The 18,298-nt window shown below is 35.8% G+C and overlaps 2 protein-coding genes across 8 annotated transcripts in view; one reads left to right on the plus strand and one right to left on the minus strand.

The window, feature by feature from the left end:
- GUF1 (GTP binding elongation factor GUF1) overlaps positions 1 to 5,450 on the plus strand; it is a 36,337-nt gene extending 30,887 nt beyond the window's left edge. The window contains exons 18-19 of one of the 2 annotated variants that reach the window (XR_004671032.3): positions 3,502 to 3,647; positions 4,075 to 5,450. The gene's annotated coding sequence lies outside the window, so the exon portion shown is untranslated. Of the gene's footprint in view, positions 1 to 3,501 lie in introns of both variants that reach the window. The other variant, XM_055111309.2, reaches the window with a different exon arrangement.
- Positions 1 to 17,454, minus strand: part of GNPDA2 (glucosamine-6-phosphate deaminase 2) — a 44,475-nt gene extending 27,021 nt beyond the window's left edge. For 4 of the 6 annotated variants that reach the window (XR_004671033.2, XM_055111310.1, XM_003832236.6 and 1 more), the window contains exons 1-5: positions 17,323 to 17,454; positions 12,934 to 13,092; positions 9,171 to 9,272; positions 7,975 to 8,157; positions 1,812 to 1,996 (exon numbers count right to left, since the gene is read on the minus strand). Coding sequence is in view for 5 of the 6 variants with exons in the window: in XM_055111310.1 (XP_054967285.1) it covers positions 1,812 to 1,996; positions 7,975 to 8,157; positions 9,171 to 9,272; positions 12,934 to 13,057 (594 nt within the window). In the remaining variant the exon portion in view is untranslated. The remainder of the gene's footprint in view (positions 1 to 1,811; positions 1,997 to 7,974; positions 8,158 to 9,170; positions 9,273 to 12,933; positions 13,093 to 17,322) is intronic. The other 2 variants (XM_063603760.1, XM_063603761.1) reach the window with 1 other exon arrangement.
- Positions 17,455 to 18,298: the final 844 nt, after the last annotated feature.

The raw sequence follows: 18,298 nt of genomic DNA on the forward strand, positions 1-18,298 counted from the left end.
ACATGAAGTATATATACTGAGAAAAAAAAGACAACCAAACTTTTATTGGTGAGAAAAGGTAAGTACATACCTGGCATTACCATTATGAAGGGAGTGGAAGGAAAGGAGGCTGCTGGAAGCTTAGTATAGGATGAAGAATTCATTATTGGTGTTTATCTATGGCTAAGGCATAGATAAAACAAATTGGTCTTTAAATAGACTTGATCTGATATGTGATTAGTTAATATCATACCTGTTCTACTCTCAAGGAGATTATTTCTCATATCATGGGAAAGGACAAACTATATGGAATAATTTGTTATGTTTGTTCAAACTGCAGAATCCCTAAATTTAAAGAAGCAAGCTAGGTGTGGATACCAGGTGATTCTTATGTACACTAATGTTTGAGAACCAGTGCTCAGGCAGATGTTGCATTGATACAGCTTTTTGCTACTTAAGTGTAGCAATAACACTATTTTAAAAGGTTATGAAATAAGCTAATTTTAAAGAATAATCAACATTTAATCATCCCATAAACTGATATAAGTGATTTACAAAAATCTATAAGCTCATATTAAATCCTCCACATCCCTTCTTGGTTGGAATTTTTAAGTCAAATGTAATTTTTAATAAATGAGGAAATTAGCCTGGGCAACACAGTGAGACCTTGTCACTTCCAAAAAAAAAAATGAAAAATTGAAAAATCAGCCAGGCATGGTGGTGTGCACCTGAATTCCCAGCTACTTAGGAGGCTGGGGTGGGAAGATCTCTTGAGCCCTGCAGGTTGAGGCTGCAGTAAGCTGTAATCACACACTGCACTCCTGTCTGGGCAAAAACTGACCCAAAGAAAAAAACTCAATATTTGAGTAATTGTTTGTTCTAAAAATCAGCATAAAAACTGTATTAAAACTTACATCTTGTTAAATGTAATAAATCTATTACATAACTCAGTTTCACATTTTAGAAATAAGATTGCTCTAAAATCCTTTTTTCAACTTATTGACTATGAAGTTTCAGTCCTTGAAAGGTCTTTTATTCATATACCTATGATTTCTAGGTTTCTCATATATTTTGATTGACAGTTCTATTAGTATGTTCAAGTTTAAATATAATTATATCAAGATAAGTTACTTTTTCATCATACCTTGTCTATAGTTTTTTCCTCTGAACCTGTCCAATCTGGCTACCAGAAAGGAACAGAGTTCTGGGTTTCCATATAATTTAACTACATATAACCACAAACTGACTACAATTTGTTCTGTATTCTCAAGGAAGAAAATGACAGCCCAATTTAAAAAAACTTAAAAATTACACAGGGTCTTCTGTTCAGAGCTCTTTCATGCTTAAATATGCCAAATGTAGAACAGTTGCAGCCGTAGCTGAGTTCCTTTTCTGCTGGAAACCAACAGGGCTCTATCATCCTACATAACATACAGTCAAAAAGCATTTAAATCATCCTGTGAGCTCCAAAAAAGATGTAGTGTAACTAGCATTGCATCATTGTCCCAACAGTCCTGTCATGAGACACTTTCAATAAAAAACAAATGATGTGATCAGTAAGATTTTAGGACCTCAAACTGGAGCAGGAATAGGCAAGTGAAATAGTACCTCAAAAGTGGTGGTGCTTAATTCTTAGTTTACAGCTCCAAAAGACTTAATTGATCCCTAAACATGTCAATGAGACTGACAAAAGTTGGTTACTGAAAACTAGAAAACAATTTATACTGCAAATAGAATGCAATCAAAATATCACTTATTCAGCATCATAACCCCTCCAAAATATTAATATATTAACATGAAAAGAAAAACAGCAAAGCACATTTAATGCTTACTTCTCTAGCATCCATCACTGTCCCCACACCAACAGTTAGAGCCATAGTTGGCACTTTTGATAAATCTCCATCAAAATATTTGGCATTTGCCAAGATGGTATCCATTGCTAGAGTCTTTAATCTTGTCCTTGACACTAAACTGGATCCAGGCTCATTGAAAGCGATATGACCATCTGGACCAATTCCTTTCAAAAGAAATATACATACATATACACATGAAGTAAATAGGTTTCACAAAGTTCAATGTGCGTTAAAGAACAAAAAAAAAATCACTTACCTTGTTTTATTTTATACTTGAATTCCTATTACTGCATTAAAATATTTGTTTCTGTATTGATTCAACAAATGTTTCCATGTTTTCTACATGTTTAGCAATGAGCTGGCATGATTCTAATAGTAAAATTAAGTATCACCTTATATTAATATAACATTTGATAATTTATAAAGCCCTTTCACATGCATCATCACAACAGATTATCAAATATTATTTAATAATCTTATGAGATGGTCAGATTAGCCAAATCTATTTCCCTCATTTCCTCCACCTTTTTTAACACACAAAAGGAAATTTTGATGCTCAAGAAAAATAAGTGACTTGTTCAATGTCACAACTGGGTAAATACTGAGACAGGACTTGGATCTGTCTTCTGACTCCTAACTTGGACATCTTTATAGTCACACTTTAATTTACTTGGTTGTAGTCCAGATAGGGCAATTAACTAGTAGACCTTTCTGTAGGAGAGTTTCCTCACTTATAAAAATGTGTGGATCGGACAAGATAATGTCTAGGGCAACAGTTTTTCTTTTTTCAAACTTCTGACTGTAACCCTTGTAAGAAATAACATTTGATATTGCAATCTAGTATATATATATATACACACATATACAACACAAACATATAAAATATAATTAAGACAAGAATTCCATGAAATCATACTTACCCTTACTAGGAACCATACAAGCTGTTTTCTATGACATTGCATTTCATTAACAAAAGGAAAATGTTGCACGTGACTGGCTATATTGATTTTATGATATAATAATGGGTGACAACCAGTTTTAAAACACTGCTTTAAAGAGACCTAGTGCTAACTCTAATATTCTAGGATTACCTCTAAAATATAGACAGGAATATGACATTCTTATTTGAAGGAAATGGAAGGTAATTCTTTTCACAAACTTAAGAATCTTTCCATGACATAAATAAATCGAGTTTTATTTATAAGTACCCTAGTAGCTAGTCACATTTCTGGTAACCTCAGCCAAAAAATAAATCCGCCAATTCCTTGAGTCATTAAAATATCTTTTACATTTATATTCTGCATATTTACTTTAATGATATCTGTATTTTACTGACACTTAGCACACAAGTTTAACAAAATTTTCCCAGGCCACAAGAAGATAAAATATGACAAAGAGTAACCCAGTTTTGAAAAATGAAGAAATGAATACTCTATTGAAGCAAGTACAGAATGCCAAAGTACAACAATTTATGAATTTTTAATATGGAGACATAAGGCCAGACCTACATATGGTTAATATGCATTGACTGTTTCTACTATTAAGTATGTATCTGCTTATAAATATATATTAAGTATAGACATTAAATTCTCTAGATTTGTAAAAGTGTTCTGTTTCTCCTCTTAGGTATACATATCCCTAACATTTATATTTCTCTATATATGTGTAGAGGGAAGGATGGGATCAGGAAAATACAAGCTTCAGGAAGAAAATATGAAGTCTACTAAGATCTACTACTACTGACCTCACTGATGATTTGGGCCTTATAGAAGTGTACAGCTAAGCTGAAATTATGAGCAAAGGTTAATAACAGAGGTGGGTCAAGATATTTGCTTGTTGGCTATGAATAACTGAGGTTCCTGATATAAAATTATTTTTTTAAATGTGGCTAATTCTTATTCAGCCTTTAAGTCTAAATTAAGATATCAGCACCTCTATGAAACATCTCTAAAACTCACTGTCTGGAGTAAATGTCATTCCTGTGTTCCTACAGTTCTAAGGGTAGAATGTACATGCACTCTTCATGAAAGTAAGGGCTTTATCTTCATTACTATATTACCATTTAGAACAACAAGTGACACATAGGACGCACTTATTAAATAATGGCTGGATAAATGAATGTATGGTTGCTATTCTTTGGTCAGCTCGGTATAGTTTATTCCACCTCCCACCTTGTTCTCTTCTGCCTTGCTCCCCTCACCAGAGGGGCTGGAACAATTTTAATTTCCTATATCCCTCTTAGGTAAAGTGACTGTGGTCTAGAGATAAGCACTTGTCTCAGGCTGAGCCAGTCAAAATCTCTGTCTGGATCTGAATCTTGACCAGGGATACAGTTAACGAAGACAGCATGGCAAACTGAAGCACTGGATGACAGCACTGCAGGGAGAAGATTGATGAGTTTCTACTTCTGAGATCTGAGGTTCTCTGTTTTTCCAAAGACTTGGTTTTTTTAACTTTTCCTTCAGTTTGTGAGTTACCCTAGAATCATTCCAGTTAATTTACTTTTGATCCCATTAGTTATTTCCTTTTTCTACCAAAGCAAAGAATCCAAGCATGCAACCAAATCAGAAGGTTAACATTTTCTCCACTGTCTTCTTTTATTTTTACTTTTTAAAAACACTATTAGGCCGGGTGCAGTGGCTCACACCTGTAATCCTAGCACTTTGGGAGGCCAAGGCAGGTGGATCACCAGAGGTCAGGAGTTCGAGACCAGCCTGGCCAATGTGGCAAAACCCCATCTCCACTAAAGATACAAAAATTAGCCGGGCATGGCGGCAAGTGCCTGTAGTCACAGCTACTCAGGAGGCTGAGGCAGGAGGATCGCTTGAACCTGGGAGGTGGAGGTTGCAGTAAGCCAAGATCAAGCCACTGTACTCCAGCCTGGGCAACAGAGCGAGACTCTGTCTCAACAACAACAAAAAACCCAAGACACGACTGCCTTAAGATATTTTAAAAGTTTATATACTTAGATTTTATTGTAAAACTAGATTTTTAAAATTATTTATTTATTCATTTTGAGACGGAATTTCACTCTTGTTGCCCAGGCTGGAGTGCAATGGCACGGTATCAGCTCACCACAACCTCGGCCTCCCAGGTTCAAGTGATTTCTCCTGCCTCAGCCTCCCGAGTAGCTGGGATTACAGGCATGCACCACCACGCCCAGCTAATTTTGTATTTTTTTTTAGTAGAGACGGGGTTTCTCCATGTTGGTCAGGCTGGTGTTGAACTCCCAACCTCAGGTGATCTGCGCACCTCAGCCTCCCAAAGTGCTGGGATTATAGGTGTGAGCCACCGGATCCCAGCCCTAGATTTTATTTTTAAAAATCCATGTTTGTATATCTTATCGCTGGGGTTAAGTCAGGAATTGCATGATACACCTTTTACCCTTTCTCTCAACACGTTTGCCATCAGAGGAGGAATTATAACATTTGAGTATGTATTTCCTCCTTTTTCTTTCCCTCTTCCCTCAGAGGAAAGGGACCTCTGCTCTAATTCCCTGGAATGAGCAATAGCAGATTAACATTTTTGAGCTCTTCTCATTCTACTGTTTCCAATTCAAAGGGCAGGAGTGAAAAACCCCATTCTGGCTTCAAGCCCAAACTGCAATCTCTATTTCAACTTTACCTTTAATAAAGCTGATATTTTGATCCCATTTGGCACAGTTCTTAGAGTTTTTATTAACCAAACCCTGGAACAAAAGAAGGGTAGTTGTAAGACCCAGATGCCAATCCTCATCTAAAAATCCAATGATGATAAACCTAGATCAACAAATGAGATTCTTTCATGAATACATATCCAATAATAGGGCATCCCAAATAAGGAAAAGTTCAAAGAAAATGCAATAATCCTTCTCTCTCTCTGCACAATTATGTCCTTTAGATGGTACATATAAAATGTCAGGCATTGGATCATCCATGACTACAGTGAAGATGTTAATGTAAGAGGCACAGGAACTCTCTTAAAATATATTTGGGAGCGGGGAGGAGCAGGGAAACAACTACAAGAAGCTTAAGACAAATTGGTTTAAAAACCAAGTCAAATTCTTTTTAGTGGTGTCAGTGATAAACATAAATAATTATAACTTATGCAATATCTATTTCAAAAGGAGAACTGAGGTGGTTTATACTGAAGAAACATAACCCCCTCCCAAAAAAAATTAGCTGAAAAGAAGTACGAAATGATTTAAAGTTATAAGGAAAGAGGAAAGTTCTACCAGACATCTTGGATAAAAATTACAGGCTTAAACATTATTTTATGCTATGAATGCTTTCTGGAAGGCAGGCAAAGGAATAAAATCAAGTGTTCTTATCAGTGTTATTCCCCATAGTAAAATCTATTTCCTACCTTTGAGTCTACAAGAGATTTGTCACATGCATACTTATGTAAGGTCAATAAATTAACAAGGGGGAAAGAAAGTCTACAAATGAAGATATTTTCAAGCAGCCACTTTTAATAATGAACCTCAAACAACTAAGAGCCTTTTTTTGCGTTATAGTAAATGAGTGAAAACATTTTTTGATATAAGCAGTTGAAGTATGTTGTACTCCAGTAATTCTACCAGATTTTGGTGTGGAGCTTACAAAATCTAAAGATTAGATGGTCTATGCACCCCTTAGACACTCTCAAATATCTACTGTCTAGCCTGAATATTGGAAGGTACAAATGGTTAATTATCTCAAAATTGAGTCATACGTACAAAGCAGGAGTATGCAAATGTTCTCTAGGATTACTGAAGTAATATTAGTAAATTTTATTTAAAACAGATAACCTTCTAATTTGAAAAGCAATAGTCTAACTTGGTTTCTTGCTCCAATAAACAACCATTCTATCAAGAAAGTAAATGTTATTGACTCTGCTAGGTAGAAGTAAAAACTATCTTAAAGAGAAGATTTCAGTCTTGCTGGATGTCCCTAGAGGGAATTCGGTAAAAATCCCAAGGAATTCAGTAATTCTAAGGGACAATTATTTTCGCATTTACAGTTGAGAGAGAAAGAGAAGACTGAAGTAGCACTTATGGAGTACCAACTATATACCAAGCACTGTGTAAGGCATTTTATACATGTTACAACATGATTAATTCTCACAAATTTTGGAATGTTTAATATTAATCCTCTTTTACAAATGATGTACCTATACTGAACTTCAATAAACTTTCCCAGGTCATACAGATACTAAGTGGCTAAAACAGGATACAATTTTATGTCTGACTTTAAAACTAAACTTCCCCCAACGATAATCAACTATCTCAACCATACTTGGCCACTTCAAGTATAAATTAACCTCAGGACAGCTCTATTGAAGATCAAATTCATGTAATTTTGATCAGTGTTCTATTAAGTTAATAATAAGTTATATACAGATAATTTACAGCATTAGTATTTTTAGTTGAATATTAAAGAATCTGGCAAAAAATTTTGATTTTAGTTTAGTTGATGTTGAACTATTCTTATAGCAATTAGCTAGCTGTCTGCGATAGTTTACACTGGTAATAGAAAACCACGTTGTCATTACAAAGGAAAAAACTTATTTTTAACTGTAGATTATGTATACACACACACATATATAAATTACAAGTGGAATTTCGTAAATTAAACATTAATTTTGGAATTTATTATGACAATTATACAGCTTAACTCATATTAACTTAAGGCTGGTAAGTAAAAAGTTTTACATCATTCTTAACTGATTACTCAGTAAGATGAAACAATTAAAGTAATCTACTAAAATCCACCTGTTCCTCATGCAAACGTTTAAACTCTAATTTGATAAGTAGGCTGGCTAGAGTTTTAAAGAAATAGTAAAAAAGAAGCTATCATTTAGGTAAAGAAACATATTACTCATTTTGAAAGATGTGGTAAACTGTCAACTTTAAAGAGGTAATTAACAGAGTTTAACGGGGATTGGGATCTACCTCTCAAGGCATAAGGTAAACAATTCCAGCTGTCAATTTGAAGATTAAGACGGGAATTTTAAGATTATTTTCTGAAGAAAATGAAAACAGGAATCAGTAGCAGAATAAATGCGTATTACGGACAGCCACAGGTGCTCGTTACATTACACAATGGGAAGATTTATCTTTTAAATTTAAAAATCCCTAATTCAAACACTAACAAACAGTTAATGACAAAAGGTTTTTACATACCTCCAACAAAAAGATCTATTCCTCCAGCTTCTTTTATTTTGTTTTCAAAAGCATCACATTCTGCTTGTAAATCTGCAGCATTCCCATCAAGGATATGTGCATTATTAGGATCTATATCGATATGCTTAAAAAAATTATTCCACATATAAGAATGGTAGCTTTCAGGATGATTTCTTGGAAGTCCTAAAGATGAAGTTAATAAAAATATAAGTATTCCTGAAATAAATCTAAAGTTTATTTTTCTTTTTAAGTCATAAGTGCTATTTAATAAATCTAACTTCTCTATACCATATTCAATTTAAAAGCATTTTTATGCGGAATATATGATTATATGCCCAGTATTAATCACCCTAAATGTATGCATTAATTGATAAAACATCTATGGAACACTATTATCTCATTTTGTAGGTGAACAATTGAAACACAAGAATCTTTCCCAAAGGTCCCATAGTTCACAAAGGAGTTAGGATTCAAACACAGAAAGTCTAGCTCATGTGCACTTAGTAACTATACTCTTCTCAAACACAAAATTTTAACCAATGAAATTGACTTACATGTTAAGCTCAAAATAAATTAATTAGCCATTCAAGTGAAATGATAGCCATGTTCCTCCTCTATTCATCCTGTATGTGTGCAGATTATGTGGGATCACAACACTTCTTTGGCTATCATTTATGCTACCATTAAATACACATTTCTATATTTAAATTTTAACACAGAGTTTCTATGCATCATAGATTTCAGGTAGGCAAGTTAACAATAAATTATAAAAGCTCCAGGGCTACCAATATAGCTTTTGATTTGAAAAAATACTTAACTAATTACTTTTACATATACATTAGTTTATCCTGACAACACTGGTTTTAACTCTGCCTTAAGAAAAAAAGAGAATAAGAAATGTGAGTAGACTGGCTTAAAGTTACATCACTGTTGAGTGGCAGAGCCCAGGATGAATGCAGAGCTTCTGATTTCTAGTCCTTCATTCCTTCCACTATTCTGTGCTACTATCACAAAAATACAGGTTTTTAAATAAACTCCCAATCTCATCTCAAAGCAGTACATTTTAGAAATATATTCATACATTAATATTATATTCAAAACATAAATTCAAATATACTAGTATTCTAAAACTACAGTCATTTTATTCCAAATATAACATACCCAAATAATGGTCAATATATTTAAGTATAGCTTACCTACATATTCATCCATATTAAAGGTCTTCACATATTTAAAAGAAAGGTGTCCATTCTTATGATATTCTATTAGTTTTTTATAGCATCCTAAAGGTGTACTCCCTAAAAGACATAAAAATTCCATTTTCTAAAATGACTTAATCTATTAAATAAACTTTTTATTAACTTTACCTGTGTTTTTCTTACTTAATAATATTCTGTAGTTCTGATTTATTAGGCAATTATTAACTTAAATACATAATCAACTAACAAGTACTTTGAAATTTTGGTAAACTAGAATTTGCTGAATAAAGCTGGAAATCTGTCAATAAAAATTAAAGTTTGGAAAATTATCCTTGAGTTGTTGGGTACTGGGATATACTATAACAAATTCTAAGATTAGAAGCTTCTAGAATATATAACTGAATTTTTAAAAATCTCCCTTTCTGAAAAAAAAATCTTGAGTTCTTGCACAAATGATATATAAATAGGTCAAGTGTTGACCATTTACTGAAATTAAAAGGGAAAACAGGGCTAAATTTAAATATTGCCCCTACTTTCAAAATAGAATCTCAAACTGGCAAACATTGAGTAGGGACTTTAGCCTTACAGCTTTCTAAATGGAGCCCCTGTTTCTCATCTTTTGATAACTTCAGCATGCATCTGCTAAAATGTGTAAGGTGAGAAAAAAGTTATTTTTGCTTAAGATAGAACTTATAGGAAAGAGGATATTTCATCTGAGTTCTTGATTCTATTGTTTTATAAAATCATAGTTTGATATGTGAAAAGATGGTGCTTCATGATATGACAAAATAAAAATAAATATATTTAGCCACTCGAGGATGGCCTTCATCTTTGTTTTCTAAATTTGTTACTTTTTTTTTCATTTTAACTTCAAACTGAAAGGCTAGATTGACTGCATTCTTCTAACAAGTTATCTGGCTGTCCCAATCCTAGTTGGAGTACTGATTCCTAGCTAACCCACCATCACAAAACAGAACAGTGTAAAACAAAAGGCTGCACAAAAAATTCCAACCCAAGTATTATACAGAAATCTGATAAAACTAAACAGTCTCTGACAAAAACAAATATAAAGGAAATTCAAGAATAGTAAAAAGACTGCCTCTTGTTTGAGATGTCAGAATAGACAAGGCTATAAATAAATACCACACAGCAGAAGAAAAAAAGATTTTCTAAAAGCTAAGCACATATGTTGTTTTCAATTACAATTATTAATTTAAAAATTATGTAGTAAAATTTTATGTTTCTCAACAACTATAGCCCACTAACATGAAACCTGTCTAAAAGATGGATAAATATGCTTTCCCTCTTCCTTTCTCGAAGGATAAGTGAATCTCTTCTCTCTTTTAGTGTCAAGAGACGAGTTATAGGAGTCTCTCAATTTAAGGATATATGAATAAAAAGGTGAGCTGTCACAACGGAGGTGACAAATTCATTTTCTATTTTGTAATCAATGTGGCCAAAAAAAAAGACTGAAGAAAAAAAAAGAACTGGTTAAAGAAACTTAATTTTTATATTTGCTTTGTAATAGTCATTACTAACACAATTTAGCAAGTACCTACTATGATTTATATAAAACAAAGATTAAGACATTTTCTTTAAGAACTCACAATATAGGGATAAGCAAGTACAAAATAACCATAACACAGGAAAAACATTATAAATAATCTAAAAGAAGTCTGAGTATTGCAGAACATCAAATAAAAAAGACTACAATCTTGCGAGTTGGAAGAACAATAAAAGAAAACGGCATTTCAATTCAGTCTTGATTAAGGGATACACTTTCAACAAAGAGGAAACTAACTCAGAGTAGAGAAAAGATGGAGCGGGAGGTTCAACGATGACATCTGTCTACCATGTGGCTAGATGCTGCGCTAATGTTTTTATATATTACCTCACATAAAGCTCACAATCTTGAGAAACTGGCATTATCTTTCCCATTTTGAAGACAAAATAACTGGGTCAAAAAGATTAAGGAATTTGCCAAATGTCATATGGCTGTGAAACCAGGGATTCCAATCTAGATAGGTCTGGTGCCAGAGTTCATATAGATTCCATTAAATAACATGCTAGGAACATGAGTGAAAGCAAAGCAAAGCAGCCAGCAACTTCAAGCCTATTCTTGAACTGCAAGCAGTCAAATATGCCTAGCCCAGTTCTGTGTAAGGAGATGGTGGGAATAAGTTTTGGGAAGCAGATCAGGTTCACAGCATGCAGGCCTTTAAATGTCAAGCTCATTAAGGCCACGTGAGTAAATATAAAATTGAACAGATATTGCCCAGAAATTGCGCTTGATAGGGAGATAATTACAATGCAGCCTGGTACAAGCAATTACCGACATGTATGTTCAAGTCTCAGAAGCAGTGGGGGAAGAGGACATAATTAACTTGTCAATGGTCAATGAAGGAGAGTAATGGAAAATTTCAACAAGGTTTTCCAGAGATCCTCACTTGGCAGGTATATTACTAGCAGTTATACTACCCAAAATAAAGCAAAAGTTGTAGATCTAAATACACAAAAAGATGTTTAGCACTGCTGACATTTAAGACTAAGTCTTTCTGTCCCCACTCAAATTACTGTTTTTTCTGCATCATAATTAACACAATGTTATTAACAGAGGTAGGCTGAGTGTAATGAAGGGTAACAGTATAGAAACTATACAGAAACCACGTTCAACCCCAAGGGGTCACATATCAGAACTGAGGGTGCTGGGGGTGTAGTACTGGTGTGTCCAGTGAAAAAAAAAAACCCTTTTGCCATTCTCACCAAGATCTACTGCCCTGGACCAAAAGAGAAAAAGCAAAACAAAACAATCAACTTGAAGAGTACCATTCATGGAAATTACTCAAGTGGGAAAAAATTACAATTGTAGTTTTTATGTAATTAGCATGTATGAGGGGAGGAGCCGGAGAAAACAGTCTGTTTAAATAAAACACACGGGAACTATAAATTTATAGACTACAGTATACAAGGGACTTACACATACACTATCTTAGCTGAATCTCAAAACAGCATCTTAAGTTATTATCCTTATCTTTCTTATAGGTAAGGAAACCAAGGCTCAGGGGTATAGAACAAATGCCTTGTAGTCAATAAGGAGCAACTTTAGTTCCAGGTCTAATACTCTGTGAAAATCATGGGTCAAATAAAGTGCCATAAGATCAAATGACACCACCTAGTCGTTTTTTAAGAGAATGCTTAATGGAAAACTGAATTCAATAAAATATGTAATTACTGTGATGAAGATATATTTTTCACTTGTAATACATCTATAATAGAAGAAGCAAATAGTAAAAGGCTAATAAACATTATATAATATATAATTTATAACTTCTATATTAATAAGGATTTATAAGGCAGGTGAAGTTAAATTAAGAGGCAACAGTACATACCTTAGGTAGCTCTTAATGATTAATAACAAAGCCAATCAACTAAAAACTGGTAGGAATGGTAAAAGCAATGTTCCCCAAAACAAAGGACTACTAGAAAAATGTACAAAAAATATGAACAACACTTAAGTTACAATATTTCCTACTGCATTTTGGAGTGACAGGTGAGACTAAATTTTGGCACAAGAACTAGTAACACATTGTAGATAGTAGATTTTATATATATGCATTTTTCTGGCCTTTTATACTATGATGTTCAATTAGTGACATGCCAATAAATGAATGGGGAAAGTATCTTAAAAGAAACCCTTCAATTCCATCAGAATTAAATTTAGATAATATCAGAATATAAAATGGAAAAAGTAGTTAATTACCTGTTGGTAAACCCAGTGTAAAATATCTGTCCTGTCCAGGTTTGAACTGAATGATGCGATTACAGATGTATTTGGCTGCCCATTCACTAGCCAAGTCATAGTTATCAAGAATTACAAGCCTCATTACGGTGACGCACAGCTTCCAGAACAAGTTCAAACCTGAGAAAAGTCCATTGTAGAACACTTTACATAATAAACAGATAATTTAAATTCAGTAATTTTTTAAAAGATGTAAATAATAAATAGAGCACTGAAACAGAATATACTGATGATTTTTAAAAGTACATTACTGAAGAAGGACATGCACATATACAATCTGAATTTAAAAAATAGTAATAGCTGTTCTCTTTTGAGCAGACGCTGAGTTTAAGGCAGTGGGCTAGGTCATTTAAGTATAGTTAGCCTTCTGTGGATTCCATATTCGAGGATTCAACCAACCAAGAACTGAGAATATTTAGAGGAAAAAGATGTTTGCATCTGTATTAAACAAGTACAGAATTTTTTGTCATTATTCCCTAAATACAGTATAACAACTATTTACACAGTATTTACATTGTATTAGGTATTATAAGTAATCTAGAGATAAAGTATATGGGAGTATGGGTGCAGGTGATATGCAAGTACTATGTCATACAATATGAGGGACTTAAGCATCTGTGGATTTTGGTATCTGAAGGGGGATCCTAGAATCAATCCCCAACAGATACCAGGGACAAGTGTACATATTTTAATCCTTACAACCATCTTGTGAAGTAAATAAAATGCCCAGTTATAGATGAGGAAATGGACTCACATAATTTGACTAAGGTCACACAGGTAGTAAGCAACAAGGTCAGAATTCAAATTATAACAATAGGCTCACACTAGACATGTTATTTTTAATAAGAGAATTCAACAGAAGAAAAAGAAAACAAAGTGAACTAAATAAACTGCTCATCTCTGGAGGAGAAATTTCTTGACAAAAAGCAATTTTAGTTCCTCAAAAATTATTCTAAAATTAAGAAAAATTATTATACGTATATTAAGAGATCGGAGTCACTTAAAAGCTACATAATTCCATTTTACACAATGTAGGTTGACTTATACCATGAAAGATGTGGAAATCAGCATTCTTACAGTAACTCACAGCTTCTGTTATCTGTAAGACATATTGTTTTCCTTTTTTAAAAAAAATGGTATAAATTTAAGGGGTACAAATGCAATTTTGTTACATGGATATATTATTTAGTGACTAGGTCTGGGGTTTTGGTGTATCTATCACCTGAATAATGTACAATGATCCTAGCAATTTCTCATCATCTACCCACTCCTACTCCCCAACCCTTCTAAGCCTCTAATATCAGTCTACTTTCCATCACCACGTGTACACATTATTTAACTCCCACTTATAAGTGAGAACATGTGGTATTTTTCTTTCTATTTGGGAGTTGTTTCACTTAAGATGATGGCCTCCAGTTACTGCAAAGGACATGATTTCATTTTCAATGGCTGAATTTCGCGGTGTATATATATACCACATTTTCTTTATCCAATCATTCACTTATGGACACTCAGGTTGATTTCTTATCTTTGCTACTGTTGTTATTGGAAGGAAGGTCATGAGTGTGAGGTGTCCAGTTCCTTGGCATTTTGAACAAAGAACTGCACAAAAGGAACGAAACACAGGAATGAAGCAGCGAAAGCAGGGATACTGAAGCAAGAAAGCACCCCATGGGGTGGGAGTGGGCCCAAGCAAGCGGCTCAAGGGTCTGGTTACAAAGTTTTCTGGGTTTTAAGTACTCCTTTTGAGGTCCCTTATCGGTTACCCCTTATCTGCATGAAGGATTTGGTCCGTGGCTAATTAAAGGCTGAGGTGAATTGGCTCCCTATGCAGATGAAGGGATGGCCCATGCTTAGTCCACGGACAATCCAAGGCACTTTCCCCTTCCATCTGAGAGGTGGTGGAAGGCAGTCGATTGTAGGGAGAGTAGCCTTTGGTCCTTTGCTACTTGGGCATGGGGAGATGGGTTTTTTCCTTTTGGTTTAGCTTTAGGAAGTTTGCGTTAATTGGTTAACTGGCTTTAGGTTACCTGCCCCCAGACGCAGGTGTTTTCTCTTTTAGGAAGTCAGCACAAATTGGCCTTAGATTTCCTGCCCCCAGACCTTGGTGTTTTCCTTTGATTTAGCTTTAGGAAGTCAGCACGAATTGGCCTTAAGTCCCCTGCCTCCAGACCCTATTCTACTGCCTCACTGTGAATAGTGCTGAGATAAAAATGAATGCGGGTATCTTTTTGATATAATGAATTATTTTCCTTCGGGTAGATACCCAGTAGTGAGATTGCCTGATCAAATGGTAGTTCTATTTTCAGTTCTTTGAGAAATCTTCATACTTTTTTCTACAGAAGTTGAACTGACATTACCATCAATAGTTTATAAACGTCCCCTTATAACATTTACTGAACATTCTGTAACAATTCCCATAATTCTTAGATTTTTAATTCTTATTTTTATATTTAAATGGATCAGTCACCAATACCAAGCTTTTTATAACATGGTTTCAGCATTCCTGAGTTTTGTACCCACACACTTTACATAGAGTAATAAGTCAAATTTTCTAAATTAATGAGATTAAAAGGTCTTATTAAAATAAATGTATGGAATCTAAATGTCTTTAAGAAGGTAACAGTTTCGAATGCTGACACAACAACAAAAAATCATGGTCACCATGATCTAGAATTCTGGCCCGATAACAATTATTTATTTAGAGAAAATAAATTACATAGTAAGTCATAAATTCAGTCCAACAACTGGACTCAGCCTCCACTTAAATATAATCCATAATCTAATGTCAAAAACAATTTTAGAGTTAAACCAAAGAATCAGAAAGAATTATTGGCTGTAATGACCATCAAAAGATATATTTACTTCTAACAAGAATATATGGCCAGCTGATTGTTAATAAAACGGAAAAAAAATAAGGTAAGGAGGACGAGAAGCATTAGAGCTTTCCAATGTCTTCTGCATCCTGGGCATGTTATTTTTCTCAGTTCAACACACGTTTGAAGACCTATTATATTCTAAGCACTATGCTAGGTTCTGTAGACACAAAAATGATTAACTCTATTGTCAAAGGGCTTAGAATCACTTGTCTCTGAGGTTGAAAGCATTATTCTCACTCTTCATATACAGAAAACTGCAACTACGAGAAGTTTATTGCTGGCGTTAAAAAGTGGCCCGGGGAGCTGGCTTTAAAACTAAGTGTTTCTGACTCAAAGAGACATTAGCCAAAGATGTCTTACCGGTTGAGAATCACTTAGGATGCTAGTTAAAAATACAGATTCTCGGGTCCCTATCCCTAGACACAGTGTTTCAAAAGATCTGAAATGAAGTCCAAGGAATCTCTGCTTTTGCAAATTATCACAGGGGATATTCATAATCAGGTGAAATTTGTTAAGAACACCACACACCTCACTGAAACGAAGTTTAAGCAAGTCTCTCAGACCAAGGTACAGGCAACTTTTTGTTTTCTTAAACTCTCTGGAGGGCGCAGAGTCACCTCCAAAAATCCCAAATGAATCCCTTCACCCAGAGCAAAGAAGAATTTCTTCACCACATTTAAGTTTTTAAGATTTGACTTTTCCAGTTTTTGCCAATCCTCAGAGATCCAAACTATTGTGGCCTTATGCAATTCTCTGGCATCACGACAAGACAGCATCAAAAAACAACAGAGCACCACCCTTTCCCTCGTCTTCCTTCAGGTGCTGATTCATTTTGCATGTGCATCGCTAGGAAAAAGGGCTGCTGAATATAAATCGCAAAATTTCAATGCTGGATGACAACTTCTACACCCATGAAGTTACACAGCTAGTTAATGGCGGGGCCAAGACCAGAATCTACACTTGCAGAACCTCTGCTCTGAGCTTTTCCCTACTCAACCTGACCTGTCCTGAAAGCGTAAGGGTGGCCTGGCCGCGCGTGTGGGACCGACCCGAGGAGGGACGAGAGACAGCAAAGAAGGCTGTGGTTCCTGCCCGGGAAGCGGGGGCTGCAGATTCCCGTCAGCTGCGCGTTTGCCTGGCCCTCACTTGGCAAAGGACAGCGAATGCAAATGAGGATGACTGTTAGGAATTTTTAACGAGTGTAGAGAGAGGTGTCAAGAGGAAGCCGCGAGAGAGGAGAGGACAGGGACGCCTTCTCTCGTAGGCACAAATCCGGAGAGGACAACCAGGTCCGCGAGTGGCAATACGGGAGACCCCACGCGCCCCCAGCCTCGAGGTTCCTGAGCACCCATTCCGCCCCGGCCCGGCGTCCCAGTCTCAGCACAAAGACCGCACAGGGCGAAGTTGCCGTCGGGTCCCCCGGCCCGAGTCCCCTTCTTGGCGCCCCCGCCGCACCCCCCGCTAAACTTACCGGCAGACCCAATGGTTCTTCGACGCTGGAACAGCGGGAACAAGCAACACCCAACCACCCGAGAGCGACCCCAGCTGACCAGTGGAGCGCGAATCCCACGGACCCGGATGCAGATAAAGGCGCAGGAAGGAACCGCGGCGTGGCTGGCGGGCGCTGCGCATGCGCACCGCCTTTAGGACGCCTGAGGTGAGACGCGAGGAGGTCGGTCCGAGTGCGGTGCGGCTGGGCGCTCTTCCTGCCTGGAAGATCGCAGTTTCTGGGTCATCACTTTACGCTACTTTCCCCTCCCCCCCATCTTTCAAAGAGGGATTTGCAGTAGATTCTTTAGGCTTATGAGATTTAGTATGTAAGACCGTAGTGCTCACACGTACTTTGTTGCTTATGTTGCTGTTTGGCAACATGAATATATTTGCCATTTATGAATACATTTCTCTCTCTACTCCAAGCTATTGAATGCATATTTGCAAACGCAATGACAGATAAGCGTCTTGTGTCAAAAAACTCATCAAAGTCAAGTTTGCAAAAGGGCAAACAGTACCATGGGAAATCGGGAGCGTCTCAGTAAGAGAAAACACTATATAATAGGGTACTGGCTTTTGCTGAATGAGTCTAAGAAAGGGATAGGGGAAGCTGGAATCAGCTTTGAGCTGGGTATCACAGATGTTTATACAGGAGTGGGAAGGAATTGGGCTGTGGAAATTATTGTAAAGAAAGCAGCTATCATTCAAAAGGAGAAAAGTGTGTTGTGTCTTCACCATGTTCCATCAGGAACACTGTTCCATTAATAACACTGTTTAGGGTTCTGTTAGGAACAATACAATCTTGACTCCTAGCCAACTTAAGGTTCTGTTTCCGTGGAAACTACAAGTTAAAAAAATGTAAAACGCTGTGTCCTCAAACTCGTTATATGAAGTTTTTCACCTGGGTTGTAAATCCAGCCTGCTTCTTTGAATGTAATGACTCCTCTTGCATCCTT

This window comes from Pan paniscus, chromosome 3 (assembly GCF_029289425.2).
Source record: "Pan paniscus chromosome 3, NHGRI_mPanPan1-v2.0_pri, whole genome shotgun sequence".
In the NCBI taxonomy this organism is placed as follows: Eukaryota; Metazoa; Chordata; class Mammalia; order Primates; family Hominidae; genus Pan; species Pan paniscus.